A 19,957-nucleotide genomic window follows, 5' to 3' on the forward strand; every position below is an offset into this window, starting at 1 on the left:
TTCCTACTGCTAAATTCTGAAAAAACAAACAAACAGAGGTATTTATTATCGGACCAAAAACCTCCACATGTAATAATCTGGAACACTGTCTAACACTTGATGGTTGCTCTGTTCATTAAGTGTCATCAGTTAGGAACCTAAGTGTGCTTTTGGATAGCAATCTTTCCTTTGAAAGCCATGTTTTTAGGATTTGTAAAACCATATATTTCCATCTTAAAAATATATCTAAAATATGACCTATGCTCTCAATATCAAATGGAGAAATGTTAATTCATGCATTCATGACCTTAAAATTAGATTATTGAAATGCTTTATTGGGTGGTTGTTCTGTGTGCTTAATAAACAAACTCCAGCTGGTCCAAAATGCAGCAGCTAGAGTTCTTACTAGAACCAGGAAGTATTAATTAATTAGGGCAACTGGAATTGGGAACACCCATAACCCCCAATGTGCTTGTTACATCATATGAAGAATAGCATCTATGCTAATATAAATCCGTTTCATTTTCTTTCCGAGGTCACCATAGCCACCCAGATCCAGTCTGTATCCAGATCAGATGGTCACTGCAATCACCCAGATCTATTCCGAATCCAGTCCAGATGGTGTATCAGCACTAAGAGATGAGCTCTACAGTCCTGAATGTCAGCTTGAATACTATAAAGCTGCTTTGACACAATCTGTATTGTATAAAGTGCTATATAAATAAAGGTGACTTGACTTCTTCAGTAAAAAGTCGTATCATCTGAATCAGGAAAAAAAGTGCATAGTGAACTGTTTATAAGCATAAACAATTCAAAACAGTTATAAACAAATTTGTTGGTAGATTTTGATGTGAGGGGACAACAGTTGATGGTCTTTTTCACTAGAGGAAGCATTATTATGGATTAAACTTTGTCTAGAAGTGGTGGTTTAAAGATTTGTTTATTACAAACACTCCACGGGATGTTAATTGGTGAACTTGAATGTTGTGGATTACTTGTAGATTACTGGGATGTTTTTTTCAGCTGTCTGACCTCTTATTCTGACAGCACCCATTCACTGCAGAAGATCCACTGGTGAGCAAGTGATGTAATGCAAAATTTCTCCAAGTCTGTTATGATTTATTTTTTATTTTTTGCTAACTATGCCTTTGAAATTAAAATGTTCTATATTTGCTTTGTTAAAGCCCACCTGATCTTATTTTAAACTCATTAGGATTCATTGGTGGATGTTATTCCACAGGAATAAATATGTTGTTTTTGTAAAGTTTAATCAAAACATAGTAGCTTGCTGTACCTTATGAAATTACTTTTCAGTAACTGTTCAGAATTTGGAAGCTGTGTGCATTGTGTAAATGTATGCAGTTTACAAATCCCCATAGCAACATTTTATGAATCAACCAGCACTTTCAACTCATCCACTTTAATAGGCTTCTGGATTAAATCTGTTAATTCCAGGCCCCTCAGGACCTTGAGTCACTGCTAATTCTCTCACATCAAACAAGAGCTCATTAAAATGTGAACTTGCTTACTCTCCAAGCTGTAAGTTTAGCTGTGCATTTGCTGGGGGAAACAGCGATATGAAAAAAGAAAGAAAAGAACTAGGCATTAGATTTGTTTTAGATTAAAATCATTTTGTTCAGAACAACTACACCACTTTTTTTTTGATTAAATTGATTAAGCTTCTTTTTTTTTACAGTAACATGAACATAATTTATATTATGTGCTAATGTGCTATTCAATAAGGGATTATTTCAGTATAATTCTTCTATCCAACGCTGGAAAACGTTAAATAATATGTAGATGCATGACAGTTTGCGCTGGAATGAGAGATTGAGAAGTTCCGTCGGTCTCCGCTAGACGGCAGTATGACGTTGAGGGACGCATCCAGGTTGACAGCGGCAGACAGCGTGAGCGAAAGAATGTCTTAGAAAAATATCATAAAAAGACAGAAATCCCTTGCATTTCACAATGAAAATTCGGGGCAGGTTTAAGCTTTGGCTTATAACAGATAGAAAAGCCAAATTAATAGGGGAGAGAATGCGTAAGCTTGCAGAAGTCGCACTATTTAAAACAGAATCAAGAAATGAATGGAGAGTTTAAACTTACAAGCACGCGCTCGAGAGTTCTTCGCATTCATTTTAAGCGAAAAGACAAATAACTATTATTTAAATGCATCCTTTCTAATATTATGAGGATTGTTGGGTTTCACCCAAGTAAACAGAAAATGACGCGCATCACTTCCTCTCTCATCCTGCGCATCGTTACGCCTCGGGTAGCAGGCTAAAGAGAGTGCGCGAAACAGCTGGAGTTTTGGAGTTTTGCTCCGTATTGGTCGTCTCATATGCTGAGAACAATTACATAACTGTCGTTGAGTAATTGTGATCGTAAGGTGATCGTAATTGAAACCACGTACCATCTGTAACGGATGACACCAGCACGAATCGGTCACTCAAAAAAGAAATCGCGCTCGACTGAGGTATCAGTCAGTTTGGTTACATCAGCACTTTGCCTTAAGTTCATTATTTATATAATTAACAAAAGTACTCCGATATTTATGACTTCATTACAGATTTTCACAATAAACCTCAGCCTACTGTTTTGTTTAAAAAGACTTGAACATAGACTTGAACATAGTTGAACATACTGACCAACGTGTCTATTATGGTTGGTGTGTTACTGAGTCCATGTAAGACAAGGTAACACTGTCTTCTTTTTTCCCGTTTTTTTAACCAAGGGTTTAAATGCATGCTGAGTAGGCTAATCAAGGTAGCTCAGTGTAACAGCATCATTAATCCCATATGATTTAACCATATGCATATTCTGCGAGTGGCAGGTGAAGTTCTTCAAAGTATGAGACGTAAAGTACTGAAAGTCTTCCTCCCTTTCTCTCTCTCTTTGGGCTCATCTCCAGGTCCCGCACGCTCCAGCGCCCGGCCCGTTCACTTTTCACCCCGCCTCAGTTCGGTGGGGTGGGGTAAGGGGGGAGCCGCTTGCACCCTGGCCGAATGCCGCCTTACTGCCTCCGCTATATAAACACACATTGGAAGCTCGCTGCGCAACTTTGAGAAACTCACATTGAGAAACTGTATGTGAAGAGAGAGAGAGAGAGAGAGAGAGAGAGAGAGCTAGAGCGCAAGAGAGAGCTAGAGGGTGAAACGGGCTAGCGAGACCAGTCATCTGGAGATTTTTACTGCTCATAGGCATCAGACTTCGGAGGATTATTTCTCATTTATTTCTGCCTCTTCCTAATGACCATTACTTGATTTCAGTGCATTTAAAGAGATTATATCGAGCTTTCCTGTAAGATATTTTTTAAAATAATAAGTACAAACTTTTTTTTTCATTTTTTTTTCAAAAAGAAAACCAGAGCTAACTTTTAAACAAATTTGGAATTTAGAACAAAATTTCTAAATCAAGTTTGAAGTTTAACAGGTTCACGCCAAATTTACATTTTAAAAAATCAACTGAAAAATCGCGGCAATATTTGAAAGCGATTTGCATAATTTAAAATGATATACAAACATTTAAAATCGATTTGTTATATCCATCATTGTGTTAATTAATCGTTTACTTTTCATTAGAAAACTTTGCGCTGCTTTTTGGTAAAAGATTCTTCTGAGCTATTTTTACTGTTCAGAATAATTGTTGCAAATCCTATATAACACATTAAGTCACTCAAATATTCCAGAGAAGGCTTAACCACTGTAGTGCTCATCACTCCATATTTTTGATATAAGTCCCCGGACATTTACAGCCATGCTCTTTGAGAGTTTTGACCTCGTCTCGGCGCTGGCGACGCTTGCTGCGTGTTTAGTGTCCATGGCACTTCTTCTGGCCGTGTCCCAGCAACTCTGGCAGCTGAGATGGACCGCAACACGGGACAAGAGCTGCAAGCTGCCTATGCCCAAGGGCTCCATGGGGTTCCCCATCATTGGAGAAACATGCCACTGGTTCTTTCAGGTAAGCGCTCCGTCTCCATGTGTCTTTCCAAATTTCCATTCGCCTTGCTGTCGCACGCACACCGCCCCGGTGCGCGCCAGGCACCACGGATTCGTGCGCTCATGAATGTATATTCTCCCTGTAGTTACCTGGGCAATTAAAGACATATCAAGAGTAGGATAACGTCCACTAATGCTTTTCGCACGTGTGCGCTCGAACGCAATATTGCGCCTTAAAAAGCGAACTGCCTGCAGGTTAGTTGTTCCCACGTGTGCAATTTCATCCGTGTCATATTTCCATGGTGTTAATAAGTTGTCTGTTTTAGATAGCCAACAGTTTTTGTTTCATATACCCAGTTCTCAATCCACGTGGAACAACCTGTTTGCGGCTGTCAAGAAAGGCGCGCTCCATTCCAGAAATATTGTAGTCTTTGGCTTCCGATGCGCGCGAGAACACAGCCACTGCGCACCGCGTGTCAAAGCGCGCATAAACTCCTCTTGACGCGCAGGCTGGGCTTGATCGCGAGAGCAGGTAGTGTCGCGCTCTCATTGAGCTTCTGTGTAATTACGCGCGTCGGTTACTTTACACGACCGCGCATGGTGCGCATACAGTAATCTTTTGGGAGTCTCTGTGACATGTTCTTTAATACACCAGGGAAGTTTGTCAACGCTCACATGGCTGGTATTATAACATAGAAAATAATATAAAAAAATTAAAAGTAACATTAGTAGCGAACCTAAGATGTAAAAAAAAAACTTCCATACAGTAAAAATCGTAAATAAATGTCTTGGGAATTATTTCCATATTAAATCCATGGTGCGCATTAGGATGTCCCTGGACATTGGATTATAGTAGCTGGAGTGGGTTGCTTTTAACTGAGATTTGCTGAGGTTCAATAAGTAGGAATGTCCTGGTCTGAGTGGTGTACAGATCAAATTATCTGGTCAGGAATAGATTCTCCAAAGATGGAAATCCAGGAGAGAATTTCCATGCAGCTGGCAGACTCTCTACAAAAACAAACAGGCTTGTCTGCATCTCGGAGTTATATACTTAAAATCAATAGGATTTGGTCTGGTCCATTTGTGCCAAACTTGTGTCATTTCTATAGCGGAAGGCATGACTCCAAGAGCTACTATGCAAACTTACAGTTTGAAATGTTGATCTCTGTCCTTTTTGTGCTTCTGAAAACATGCATTGCTTTCTAACAATCTGTGTATTCTGATACATTTAAGACAACCCCTTCAGTTTGTCAGGTAGCTGCTTTTGTGGTCCACATCTCTCTCTGTTAGCCTCAGCAGAGCAGCAGTTGAATCCAAAATTGGGTTGAATCTGTGATTGACAAAGATGTATGGACTCAGAGGAGTGTATTAATTAATTAATTTATTTATTTTTGTGCTATTTTGCGGTGTTTATGTTGTTTGGAATTATGAAATTATTGTAGAATTTGTCTGTGTATGAATTTTCAATTGACCACAAAAAATATCTGGCCATAACTTTTTTTTGTCCTCTTAACGATGCTCCAAGTTTTTCTGATATAACCGTAAGGAGCATAAATTAACAGTGACTATGCCTGGGCTATTACTGTTTAATTTTGTGCTGATCACTTATGGTGAGTTCAGACTTAACATTAATAATGATCATTTATATAAGCACAAATTCCTTTGCAGTTCACCCAGTGGGCAACCCTCCCTTACCTCTACCCCAAGTCTCCAGCTTGACCTAAATTGCTCCAGTCTGGGTGGCAATAAAGCTGCCCACCAGGGGGTCAAAAACACACCCTCACCCTGGGACAAAGACTACATGGCTTGGGCCTCTGATCAGAATTCCAGAGAGCATGGCCTATAGAGACCTGGAGGATTTAGGATCAGTCTTCCAGCAACCCCACTCTCTTGCTTTCTGGCTTTCTCCTGGGGCTTGTCAGGATTAGTGAGCATGAAACGGGCATGACTGGCACCAGTGTGGTGTGGCCCCTTTTTCACCTCTGGAACGCACCACCAACCCCTCAAACAGCCTCTTGTCTTTAGGAACAGGGGACGGGGAGTGAAAGCGAAGGGGGCTTGGCAGCAGTAGTGGGAGGAGGAGGAAGGTAGAGGGATAGAAAAGAGAAGAAAAGGGGGTCCCGGGGTGAGCACTCACACTGCACTGAACAACCATAATCTCTCTCCACAAAGTGTTTCCAGGTCAAAGGGAAGCCTTTTCTCTTGCGCTTGTCTCGTGAGCATTGGTGTTCCCTCTGCATTAAGCGAAACCATTTCTCTCTGATGGCGATTGCTGATTCTCACTGCGTTGCCCGAAATTCCCATATCTCATTTCATTTATGCAGAGCCATGTGCCTCTGAGAACACCCTCTTTGGCAGGTACACCCAAGGGTGACTGGTGGCCAAATAATGGGACCTCAAGTCCTACTGCCTCTGCTTGCTTTCCCCCTCTCTCCTTGCAGAAATTCTGTCTATACCCCAAATGGAGACGTGCCAACGCACACATCCTGAGAGATTCCAAGGGGCTATTTCAGTAAATGGACATATTATCTTTATTTACGCTGAGACTGTGGGTCAGCATATGGAGAGCTCCTCCCGTGCCATTACCTGCCACTCTGAACCAATAAACACAGCAGCCCCCAGACTAAGACATGCAGACACATAAACACACATGGATATAGACAAGGGTCAGAATAATGAGTGATACAAATAAAGAGCACGGAGCAGAATGATGTGCCAAGGAAAACTTGCTGTACACTTTTCAATTCCCTCCGCTCCATCCATCTTTCTTTTCTTCTTGCCTTTCTTCATGGCAGTCTTATACTGAAACTGCATATGAAATTGCAACCCCCCCCCCCCCCCCCCCCACAGTCCCCCACGTAGCACCCCTGTGTTCAAGTGAACCGTAGCTGATCTGAATAAATATAATTAAAAGGGTTATTTTGTGATCTTAATAAAGGGGTCATTTGTATAACATTTCCACTGGCACACAAAGGCTACATTTATGTAGTGGGAGGCTCGCCTGGTGTCCAATTTACACAGAAATTTGTATTTTTAGTCCTGTGCACTCTGTGTGGATAGGGCCAGTGGAAAAAAAGCGGTCCTCTTTATTGCGCCCCCTTGTAAAATATTTGATAAATTTCTTTTCAAAATAAAGGAAACTATTGAATGTGGCGAGTTAACCCTTTCACCTCCAGAGGTAGAGAACAGGCGTGTTTTGTGTGAGGTCGAAGAGCATAAAACTGAACACACACATGGGATGTAAACACATCTGACCTGTTCAGCTGTTTTAAAATACATTTCGTTTCATACAGTTCGTTTTGCCTATTTATCGTCATACTATTTCATTCTCATTTTAAGGCTTTAAATACGTCAAGGAGAAAAATTCCAAAAGCTATGCAGCTGCACGAGCTTCTGACACAGACGTTCTTCTCCTGAGAGCCCTGCGCAGTTTATTGTCTTCAAGCGCTGTCTGACATGTGTTTTGCGGTCCAAATGAATGTGGAAAGCTTTTCGGTCTTATCGCTGAAGATCATCTGAACTCAACCTCTAACGGAGTTCTTGAACCCAGTCTGCCTTCGCTCAAAATAAACTGTCTGACTGACAGCCGATTTCACTTGGTTTTTAAGAAAACGTGCTTGAAGCAAACGAAGTCACTATGACCATACATGCGTGCAGAAGTGAACGGATGCATCAGCCACATACATGTGTGTGTGTGTGTGTGTGTTTGACAGTGCGAGTAAGCTGCAGATTATTACCTCATAGCTTTTCCAGGGTGTGTGGAGCTTTTGTGCGTCAGTGACCCTTTTGGTTTTTTGGTTTTATTTTCGTTCTCTGCACATCTGAGCTTCTCTGGCCTTGTGAAATGAAGGAGGACATTTCTCACCTTCTAGCCAAATGACATCTGCTTGGCCAAGCCCAGCGAGTTTGTCTCCCCATTTTGCCTTACGACCTGTTCTGCTATTTCCAACACAGAGTCACTTTTCTACGAAGCAGACTGTGATCATTAAACCATCTTAAGCACATTTTCTTATGCTCACCTCACTGTCAATCACCATCCTAATCACATTTTCTTATGCTCACCTCAATGTCAATCACTTCCAAGCAAGAAAATCATTACCTTTTCCCATCCTCTAGCACATCTTTTGCACTTTTTTCCCCCTTTGTACTACACAGGTCAGAAATGGATCCTCTCTGGCTGCCCTTCTGTGTACACTTGTTTCAGAGGGATGGCCCCTACATGTGTAAATACACACATGCAGATGTGAGAAATGCATATGTGTTTTTGGTGATGTAGTGTGTGACCATACATTGCATTCTTTCACTACTCATGGAGAGGTGGAAAAAAGGCCTCTGCCTTGTAAGGATGACAGCATGTTCCCATAATTATCAAACACACCAAGTTCACGCAGGTTACACTTGATGTCAAAATAGAAATCATCTGAAATATGACAGATCGAAGACCATAAACAAACATAATATAATACAAATTACAAGTTCACTTTTGCGTAAATGTGTTTATACACTGAAATCAACAGAGAGAAAGTTAGAGAGTGCCCTTATGTCGGGCATGTGTGAAAGACAGCCTTGTTCTGGATCTGTCAGGTTAAAAACGGCTCCTTTCTCTCTCATACTGACTGGTCCCACTGCTGGGAGGTGAGCATGCACACACAAAATCATCCATCATCACACACACTCAGCTCTCACCATGTGGTGAAAGATACTACATTTATTTTCCCCTGCTTCCACTGCATTGCTTTTGGATGTATGTGTGTGTGTGTGCATGTGGTTGTTCATGTCAGCATTACCTCTTGCCCTCACACTCACCTGATATGTGAAATCCTCAGTGTCTTTAAGTATAAACTGGCTGTGAGCTGGCCAATGAACATTTCTCTCACCCCACACACTGTCCATGCAGTGGCTGTGCCCCCTGTCTAACACCTGGCGAGGTCCTGGGATGTCATGTGTCTGTTTGGCCACGGACAGCGTTCCTCTGGGGGAATCTTTGGTCATACTGTTTTAGAAAAAAAGTCTTAGAAAGTGTTTCTGACTAAACCTTGTTTTTCTGAAGTAGGAACTGGTCGGTTATGAATCTAGAATCAGGAATTCTTTCACCTCCTTCCAACGAAGAACCAAAAATGTTTGAATATTACATAATCCCCCAAAACTATAAAACCCAAAACAGGATTTTGCTGGAAAAATTGTGAAAACTGAGCAAGAAAAGTGTGAAAGTGTGAAATATGGTTTAATTGTCCACCACTGCAGATTTTACAACCATATTTTCTGCCACATGTTTAGCCAGTTCTGGTTAAACTTTGGATGTTGAGCTGATTTTATAATCTCACAATTTAACTAAGCCGATAATTTATTATAGGATTGTAGGGGCCAAGGTGCCATGTGGGTCATAAGACATTAGCTAAGTCTTCAGACATCTCAGCCAGTCGTGAGCCAAGGTTGTCATTTATGGTCTCTGATATTATGGAGGTGTTGGATGTGTCAGTCAGCCAAGGTCAAAGGTCAGAAGAGAGTAAAAAAAATAAAAGAAGAAAAAATAGTGAAGTTAAGAGAGAACTAAAGGTTCCATTATGCCCATACATTTACACTCTTTAATGTTTGCTGACGTACTGTATGTTATCGAATTTCAATGGCAAGACATCATTCATTAACTAATCTGTTCATTTGTTTATATATAGAGGTGAGAAACCCAGCTTCTGGCCACAAGTACACAAAAAGGGGTGGAACACTTATTTACCCATTTCCAAAGAGACTGGTTGCTGGACAGGACAGCAGACAGGAAGGGCACTGGGAAGTACTTGCGATTAGTTAAAGCAGCAATATGGTCAGGACATGTCCCTCATATTTGAGACCAGGAGATGGTGGGAAAGTGAATGTGACAAGAGCTACTTTGTCCATAAACATATATTTTAAAACATATATATATAAAGAGACTATACAATGTTCATTTAGCATGCTGAGCTGAAGCATGCATGCAGAAGTGTATTCAGACTAGTTTCTCTTAGCCAAACGGGGGGGGTGGGTGGGTGGGGGGGGGGGGGGGGGGGGGGCCTTGCATGCTGCCAAATTTGTCCTTGCAAATAAGAGTATGAGAGTTGGAGTATGCTCGATGAAACTGGTCACAAATTTTGGTGTGGGGGGTGGGGGGGGGGGGGGGGGTGGCAAGGGGAGCAAACAGCTCTAATGCCACTTCCTGCCATGGGGTCAGTATGTGTGTGTGAGGCTGAGAGGTTACAGGCTGTCTTTATGTGCTCAGCAGAAGTCTCAAGGGCCAGAGGCAATTACTATGTGTTATACAGAGCAACTCATTCCAGAGCTAAGAGTCTTTTTTCATGTTCATAATTTTACTCAACTAGACTTGAATGTGCATGATGAATAAAAATTTGTTTTACTTTAGTATTGTGCAAAATAATGCATTTATTTACACTGTATTTGTTTATGCTCTAAATAAATATGTGTAAATAACCAGTGTTAACAAAGTCAGACAGATTCAGGTTCATGTCTCCTGGTCTGAGAAAGCCTGAAGTGTGTTTCTGTAACCCTTTAACATCCCTTTTAGATGTTTGGGGTAATCACTCTGCTAGTTCTTAAATTGTAGAGGTGAAGGGGTTAAAGGTGAAAATTTGCAGGATGTACTGGATTCCTTGCTGATTAGCACTTTCAGCCAATCTTTCACACAACACACCAACTTCTTAGAGCTAATGGCTGTGCTCATACTCATTAGATCACTTCTCTCAGCGTGATCCCGAAGGCTAAGCCTGAGCCCTTTCTAGCTAAAGCTAACCCAATTGCATAAAGAATGCTGTGAACACAATTTCTACTGAAGGGGCCCCACTTGCAGGAGGCCCCCAACACACAATTTTATGGGTTATTGCTAGGCTAAAGACTAATAATATCACTGAAACTACAAAGGTAATAATTCTGTATAATTTATGGTTTGAAACCAACAAAAATTTTGTTGTTGACAAAAATGTATCATAAAAAAGCAATGACAATGTTTCAGTCAAGTTGGTTGCTTATTAAAATCATAATATTAACAATACTGTACAGTATTATTTTTATACTTTATGATAAATGTAATTTTTTAAAATATATAATCTTAATATAATATATATATGTTTTCCTCACAGATAGCCAATCAACACATTTTTATTTACTGTAGCAGTTTGCCATTTTTTCCTTTTAACAGTTTTCTAATTTGATTTATTAATCTGTTCCACTGTTTAATCTGCAACTAATGTTTTTTCTTCTTCTCTTTTTTAGGGTGCAGGTTTCCATGCATCAAGGAGGCAGAAGTATGGGAACGTATTCAAGACTCACCTGCTGGGACGGCCGCTCATCCGGGTCACGGGGGCAGAGAATGTGCGAAAGGTTCTGATGGGAGAGCACAGCCTGGTCACTGTGGACTGGCCCCAAAGCACCAGCACTCTACTGGGTCCCAACAGCCTGGCAAACTCTATAGGAGACATCCATCGCAAAAGGAGAAAGGTAAGATCCATATACGGTTGTTTAGCACTCATATGTAGTCTTGTTATGTGTGGGAACCATCCTTATCTCCTAATGGATGGTTTTTGTGTGCACTCTTTCCCTGCCTTGCCAATGAAAAATGTTTTGAATTTGTGAAAGGAAAAGTAGAGTAAGAACGAGAGATGCAGTGAAAGAAGCAAGATAGTAGGTCAAATAGAAAGGGCTGTGCAGGTTCAGATTTGGAGACAGATACCCACAATGCATTGCTCCCCTGCTCATTATTGTTACACATAACAGTCTGCTCACAATGGAGGATTATGCTCATAACTAGATTCCCCTCAAATCCAACCCATTGTTTAGGGACAAAATAGCTTTTTTGTGGACCCTGGCTCTCTTCAGTACCTTGGAGGCTTGAGTTTCACCCCACACACCTGTTCCATTGAGGGGTCAGCGGGGTGTAATCAGTCTGGTTAATCCTCCAGATCCAGGGCCTCACGCAAACCCCCTAATGACTGCTAATTAGTCAGCCAGCCTCAGAAGAGACAAAGACTGCCTTATGAACCCCCTTCAGCCAGGTTTCAGTGTCCTGCTCTGCACACAAATGTCATAAATATATTTTCATTTGTTCTTCAACCTCTCTGGAGGCATACATACTGGAAATGTATGTTCATCAACACAACCTATTAGAGCCTCTAAGCTCTCTGGGACGTCCTGTTCAAGGCATGACATTTGAGAAAGAAAATAATTTCCTGTAAATGTCTCTTTGAAGACCATTACTACACATATATATGTGTACTGGAAAGACGCTGAATGCAAGCGTTAGATCCAAATGGCGTTGTGAGCTTGGGATGTAGCTATAATTATATAATTTCCTAGAAAAAACAAACAATACATATTTGATTTAACTGGCTTTGAATTGATGGAGATTCTTAAGGAAAGATCTTCCATGTCTTTATCTTTGTGCTGCTCACTAACAGGATGCACAACAGCTCACTGAGTTATATAAGAAGCAACTAAATCAAACTTGTCGATGAAGCTGTAGAGCAGAAGGCCTATCAGACTGTGGATTTGGTGAGGTGTTGAATCTATTAGGTTGGCCAGTAGAGGGCACAGGATCTTAATTCTGCGCTCACCTGCCTACACAAAGTGTTCTGGCTGTGAATGAGGGATTTCGCTTTAGTCAGCGGGTGGGGTGGGGGGTTGGGGGCGAGAGAGCGATTGGAAAAGTAGAGGGAAGTGTAAAGAAAGTGAATGGTTTGGGGGAGAGAATAAAGAGGTCTTTACATTCTGGTCAAACCAGCAGCTTTGAGCAGTTTTATATAATTTAAGACATATGGAAATTATTAGGGTGGGGGAGTTTTAAAAGGCTGTGTGTGGAAAGTGCAGTACAAGAAGTCACGTTTTGTAATGAAGACAGGCGGCTGTTTTTTTCCCAGTAATGTTCAAATCCTGTATAATGGGGACTGGCATTAGTGGAGCTTGACTGACGTCTGTCTAGTATGCAAAGACTCGTAAAAGGAAAATAGTAACCTTCAAAAAAATTCCCAAACCAATAAGCAGCATAAATATGGTGTTGTATTGCACATATTAAATTATGGGTAGTAGCTAAGAGAGATGTGTGACGCAAACATATACATGAAAAAGGACACTGAAAACCAAATGTAAATAAGTGTGAAATACGTTTTTAGTCTAGTTAGTTTAGAGTTAGAGATGAGACGCAAAGAAATGCGTCTTGGAGAGAAAGTCAGACGAAGAGACAGGAGGAGGACACATAAGTCTCCACCCCCCCTTCCCTTTACTACTGTGGAGAAAAGTGGGGAGGACACAAGATATCTGGAATGAGATGGCATATAAAAAGTGCTATTGTTAGTCATCGGCACTGGAACATGGATGTTATTTCACTAAACAAACCAGCACAACTGAGGTACATTAGAAATGTGCTGCTGCGGCCAGGAAAATCTTACCTTCGCCTCTTACCCTCACTGCTGATGTAGAGGGAACTCTCTCAGATATTCTGAGAGTGAGGTGGAGGTAGAGGAGTGGCAGTTAAAAGTACGAGAAGGTCGTAAATAGTGAGGACTTTTAGAATTAATGAGAATGTTCCATGCTTTAACATGCACTTCATGCAGCCTTTAGGTGCTGACTATGGCTTCACGATAATATTTTAAGGAACATTTCTTGCCTGTACTGTAGAGCACAGACGCCCCGGATTGTGATGGATGATGTGATTCATGGGCCAGCAGCATTGTGGGACATGTAGTTCAGCAGTGCAGGTCCATAAGCCTGAGTCAAAAACAAGTCATTTTTTGGAACAGTGCAACTCTGTTTTCACGCAATATACATGTAGATACAAACTCTGGACAGGTTCATAAACCTGCATGTTTTTGGAAGCAGATCCCTTCCACTGCTTTCTTGGGCTAATCAGATTATGTCCTGGGCTCTTTGGTAAAACACATGAAGAAGTGACATACAGCCAAGTATGGTGACCCATACTAAATGTGCTGCATTTAACCCATCCAAAGTGCACACACACAGCACTGAACACACACCTGGAGCAGAGGGCAGCCGTTTATGCTGCGGCAACCGGGGAGCAGTTGGGGGTTCGGTGTCTTGCTCAAGGGCACCCCAGTCATGATATTGCCAGCCCAAGACTCGAACCCATAACCTTAGGGTTAGGAGTCAATCTCTCTAACCATTAGGCCACGACTTCCCATAAGAAGATGTAGTTTTGGGACTTATAAATGTTTAAAATCCTCATCTGATTGCAAATCTATTTATCATGTCATATTTGTTTTCTGTTGATGCAATCACAGCAGACTGATCGCGTTTTCAATTATGTTTCTCAGATCTTTGCTAAAGTCTTCAGTCATGAGGCTCTGGAGAGCTACCTGCCCAAAATCCAGCAGGTCATTCAGGAGACCCTGCGGGTGTGGAGCTCCAATCCTGACCCCATCAATGTTTATCAGGAGTCCCAGCGGCTCTCCTTCCACATGGCAGTGCGTGTACTCCTGGGTTTCCGCGTCTCTGAAGAGGAGATGCACTGTCTTTTCAGCACTTTCCAGGATTTTGTGGAGAATGTTTTTAGCCTTCCCATTGACCTGCCATTTAGTGGTTACAGGAAGGTAAAATGTCTATATGTGTTGTCTAAATCATAAATAATAAAAAAACAGAGAAAGGGAATTGATTGTCTCTGCACAATATGTACACAGTGATAGATCAACAAATAGACTTAAACTAATAAACGTTTTTGTACATTTGCAGGGCATTCGTGCAAGAGACTCACTCCAGAAAAGCATAGAAAAAGCCATCAGAGAGAAACCTCTCCACACACAGGGGAAAGATTACACTGATGCTCTTGATGTGCTTCTAGAGAGCGCCAAGGAGAACAACACAGAGCTTACAATGCAGGAGCTGAAGGTGAGCAGAGCACCACTGATACACTACGGCTCTGTAGACAACATTTTAAGGCCTCATAGGCACGCTTTCCTGAGTGAAGGCTATTCCAAACAGAAATAAGCAAAATGATTCATAATCATGATGTGTAAAAACAGTGGAAAAACATATAATGAATCTATAAAGCAAGAGAAATGTTGATTATAAATGGTAAGCATAATGATACTTGTGGATAAATAATGAATGAATCCATCTCTGATAATCCCGGGTTGCTATGGTCACGCAGGTTTGTTTACGCATTAAACTCCTGGCCACGAGAAAAACATTTCGTTCCCTCAACATAAGAAGTCGTGGCCACGAGAAATGGATGTTGTTCCCTCAACATACCATCTCTAGGCCACGACATAAGGATGTCATTACCTCCACAAAATGATCTCGTGGCCACGACATAATATGACATTCCCACGAGTTAATATGACGTTCCCACAAATTAATGTCTCGTGGCCACGACAAAACTAAGTAAACCGAACAAGTCACCTTACGGGCACCGTAGTACTGGATTCAAATGTGAGCTCTTCTTGTGCACTTTGCCTACTGAGCACTATTTGTGTTGTGTGTAAGTGACTGTTTAGACAGTTCTAGCATATGTAGAGTCTTTAAAATCTGTGATAAAGAGAGTTTCCATTTCTTTTGGGATGCTTTCTTAAAAGAAAGCGAGGCAGTCAGTTTAAAAAAAATGAATAACCACTTGTGATGTCTTACTGAAACTGAGATATTTTATCAGTTGTTTATGTGTTTTTAATGCTGTACATTACACATCTGTAAATCTGGTCATGGTTTTCAGCACGCAGTCATCATCGCAGTCTCTTTTCAGTGTGAGGTCAAATTGTGATTACATATTAAAGCTAAACAGGAAGTCAACACTGTGATATTTAGAGGCTTGCAGCGACTCTCTGGCAGCGCACTTTACCCACTGACTGCTCTCTTTATTTCTCTTCTCTCTCTACTGCTCACATCTCTAGTCGCATATTCAATCCGGGATGACAGACATTTAATGACACAGATAATAGTCAATAAATGCTTTCCCGTGGGCTATTGTTGCCTGGTTATTTCACTCCGCTCAGATGTTTCAGCTTTTTTCTTTTGTAAGGTACATGTGTAGTCTTCTCAGACAGTGAAAGCAGGGTGGATCCCAGGCCTGTCAACAACACCTCACTGGCAAGCATTTAAAAAAGTGAAGGAAAGAGAAAAAAATCTGTGTGAGATAGCTGCCAAACCTTAAAGAAAAAAGAAGAGAGAAGGAAAGAAAAGAAATAAAGAAGCACCATCCTAAGAATTCAGAAAAAGTCAGATTGCAGTGAAGTAGCTGACTAGAGAAAATATATAATATACACTACTGTTCAGAAGTTTGGGAGCAGTCATTTATTTTCAAGAAATTAATAAAATTATTCAGCAAAGATGCAGTAAAGCCATTTATAATTTTGCAATATGTTTCTATTTCTAATAAAAAATGATGTCCTTTTGAACTTTGTATTCATCAAAGAATCCAAAGGAAAAGAAAATGGTTTCCACAAAAATATTAAACGGCAGATCATTGATAATAATAAATGTTTCTTTGAGCACCAGATCAGCATTGTAGAATGATTTCTGAAGGATCATGTGACACTGAAGACTTCAGTAATTGCTGCTGAAAATTCAGCTTTGAATTTGACATTTAAAGAACAATGACATTTAAAATATTTTAAAATAGAAAAGTTATTTTAAATTGTATACTCCACAAGAAGTATCAATGATATTTAAAAGAAAATTATGTACGGTAATCAAACCACAAGTCTTCAGTAACAGATGTCAACGTGCCAGAATATTAGTTTCAAATATCTGTATGTCATTTAGTCACAAATCTCTTTCTTTCTCCTTCAGGAGTCCACTATTGAGCTGATCTTCGCTGCTTTTGCCACGACAGCCAGTGCCAGCACGTCTCTGATCATGCAGCTGTTGCGACACCCTGCAGTGCTGGAGAAGCTGCGTGAGGAGCTGCAGAGTTGCGGCCTGCTGCATGACGGCTGTCTGTGCCAGGGTGAACTGCGACTGGACAGCATTATTAGCCTCAAGTACCTGGACTGCGTGATCAAAGAGGTCCTGCGTCTGTTTGCCCCTGTGTCTGGAGGTTACCGCATTGCCACGCAGACCTTTGAGCTGGATGTGAGTTGTTGAAGATTTCAGCTACTTTAACCCAAAAATGAAAATTCTGTCATCATTTACTCACCCTCATGTTTTTTTATTGTTGGAAACATAGTGTTCAGATGTTTTAAGGACAAAATAGTAAAGTCAGCGGGTTCCAGTGTTATTGTACAGTGTTCTTCAAAATATTAAAGAAAAAAGAAAGTTATTCAGGTTGGGAAATACCTGACGATGAGTAAATGATGTCGGAATTATGCTATTTTTCTTTTTTTTTATTATTATGCTTTAAATGTCTTGTATTGTTGTTAATGTTAATGTACACCTGTTTTATCCTCATAACCAGTGTTAATTTAGTATTTTTTCAATACTATTATATTATTTAAATTAGCTTTTATCTTTATCTTGTCAGTTTTCATTTTAATTTTTGTGATTTTGTTTTGCACTTTTGTCATTTTATTTCAGTTAGTAGCCTCCAGTTAGTAGTTTCTCATCTAAAATTTATATTTTATTTTCATATTATATAGTTATTCATATTAAATGTTATTTTTAATAGGTTAAGTTTTAGTTAACACAGTAACAACAGTTCTAACTTCCTTTTGCCCGTCTCTCAGGGTGTACAGGTACCCAAAGGTTGGAGTGTCATGTACAGCATCCGTGACACCCACGACACCTCAGCTGTGTTCAGGGACGTGGAGGCCTTTGACCCGGACCGGTTTAGCCCAGAGCGGAGCGAGGATCGCGAGGGCCGCTTCCACTATCTGCCCTTCGGCGGTGGCGTTCGCTCCTGCCTCGGCAAGCAGCTGGCCACTCTCTTCCTCAAACTCCTAGCCGTGGAGCTCGCGGGAGGGAGCCGCTTCGAACTGGCCACGCGGACATTCCCACGCTTGATTTCGGTCCCCGTGGTGCACCCCACCGACGGCCTTCGTGTAAAATTCTTCGGCCTTGACTCCAATCAGAATCAGATCATGGCCAAGTCGAATGAGATGTTGGATGTCACCGTGTGACAGACTGGGCAGAAGAAGGAACAGACTTCATATTCTGAGCTGTCACCTGAAGTTCAAAAGACTCTCATTTGCCAAAAATGTATAGTCTATCATTTGTAAAGAAGTATATCATAAATATATAAATTGAACTGAACGTATTGCTGCATCAGGACAGCACAAGAGGAAGTTTTCAGAAAAGAAGAGATGAAAGGGACAGTCATATAAGCCGATGTAGATGTCACAGGGTCTCGAGATGAAAAGTTTTGTGTGAGTGTTTTTCGTGGATGCTGAGTTCATTAATATTAGTATGTGTGTGTGGTTTCTGTGTGTGTAAATACATTACGTTTTCTTGTGCGAATGTACGTTTGTGCCTGTTTGCGTGTGGACAGGTTGTTTTTCAGCTAAGGTATTAGCAGTTAAAGTAGGCAGTGCAAACTAGTATGAATGGGAGGATTGTGTAATTTACTCAGGTGCGTTAGCAGTACAGAAGGAGCTTTCAGACTAACCCAGTACTTGTTATACATGCTCTGTACATAAGTGACAATTCATAATATTATTTTTAAGAGAGCGTGTAAAGGAGGCGAGCGATGAACAGAGATATTTGACTAGACAGAGACTTTAAGAGAAAATGAACCTGTGCAGGCTCTCAAAACAAGCTATAGAGGGAATGAGGGTCTCATTCCTGCTGCAAATCCTATATCTGAAGACATTTATTTAAAAACAAAAACAAACAAACAAAAAAAAAAACAAGTCATAACTGTCGTATATGCTGATTTGGGAGTCGCTTTTTATTAATATGTTGCCACCTGACCTCTGTAAAGAGTTTTTTTCCTTTTTCTGCTCCATTTCAATATAAGTAAAAAAATAATACTGAACATACAGTAGATGATGGTGGAACTGATTGAACAATCATCAATCAGTAACTCTATATACCACAAATCAGGAGAGTTTTCTTGAGGCAGTTGGGTGAGAGGCACTAGGACTCTGGTTCCTTCACTTCCTCTACAGGCCACGCAAAGGACTTTACTTTGATAAAATATGCCACTTATCTTTTTTTTTTTTCTTTTTTTGGAATGTTTTAATGAATGGATAAATTAATATCTGCTGCTTTCAGTGTACAATTTTCTAACAGAGAGTAGATTGCTATACCTTCAGCTAACGTTTTGCTATTTCTAAGCAAATGTTGTGAGTTCAGGAGGGATTTCACCTATTAGAATGCCATGGGTAAAGCATATTTGCATTGTCTAATATCCTAATATTCCTGCTATTATTATTATTATTATTATTGTAATAAATCTTATTTTAAGTGCTATTTTTGTTATATTATAGTTCTAGTATAAGTCTGTTGGTAAATACTGTTCTATTTAGAATGATATGGATTTCAGTTATACTGTATTGTACACAGTGTTTAAATGTTAATATGGTTTTATTTTATTTTAATAATTATAATTCTTGGTTATCATTATTATCATTGCATTTAGTTAATATTAATAAACAGAAGCACTTGCGAGGTATGTTATTTTTTTTGGAGTGCCATATGACTACATGTTCTGTTCTTTTGTTGATTGTTGTGTTTGTACATATATTTTATTCTTTTTACAAATCCACATTTCACTTAGTTCAAATATGAATGTTTTCCCCTCCTTTTTGTTACAGTGATTCTTAAATGTACTTGATAATTTTATAAACCCTTGTAATAAACTATAATGTGAAAATCAATAATTCAGTCCTAATTCTTTGCTATGATCTTGCCTCATTCTGCTTAACAACATTAACAGCTTCCTTTGCCAAATAACTCAAGGGTATCTGAATGTATTTTGAACATTATAATGTTTTTTAATTATGGCTAAATATTTTAATTGTTAGCCACATGTGTGTCTGTTTTACATCACCTAGGAACCACAGGATACCCCTTTGATGGTTTGCAGTTACATTTTGCGAAAAAAAGCTGATCGCTTTGATGTTTGATTGTTTTGATTTGTTGATTCTTGATGTTCAGACCTTTGTGTTTGTATATATATG

At 40.2% G+C, this 19,957-nt stretch overlaps 1 protein-coding gene across 1 annotated transcript; it reads left to right on the forward strand.

Moving 5' to 3' along the window:
* The first annotated feature begins 3,065 nt into the window (after window positions 1-3,065).
* Window positions 3,066-19,657, forward strand: LOC132103983 (cytochrome P450 26B1). The gene is made up of 6 exons (XM_059509116.1): window positions 3,066-3,939; window positions 11,175-11,399; window positions 14,225-14,500; window positions 14,640-14,795; window positions 16,692-16,973; window positions 17,564-19,657. Exons 1-6 carry the CDS (start codon window positions 3,736-3,738, stop codon window positions 17,954-17,956), a joined length of 1,536 nt encoding a protein of 511 aa, XP_059365099.1. The 5' UTR covers window positions 3,066-3,735; the 3' UTR covers window positions 17,957-19,657.
* The last annotated feature ends 300 nt before the right edge of the window (window positions 19,658-19,957 follow it).

The sequence above is a fragment of the Carassius carassius genome, chromosome 2 (assembly GCF_963082965.1).
Source record: "Carassius carassius chromosome 2, fCarCar2.1, whole genome shotgun sequence".
Lineage (NCBI taxonomy): Eukaryota > Metazoa > Chordata > Actinopteri > Cypriniformes > Cyprinidae > Carassius > Carassius carassius.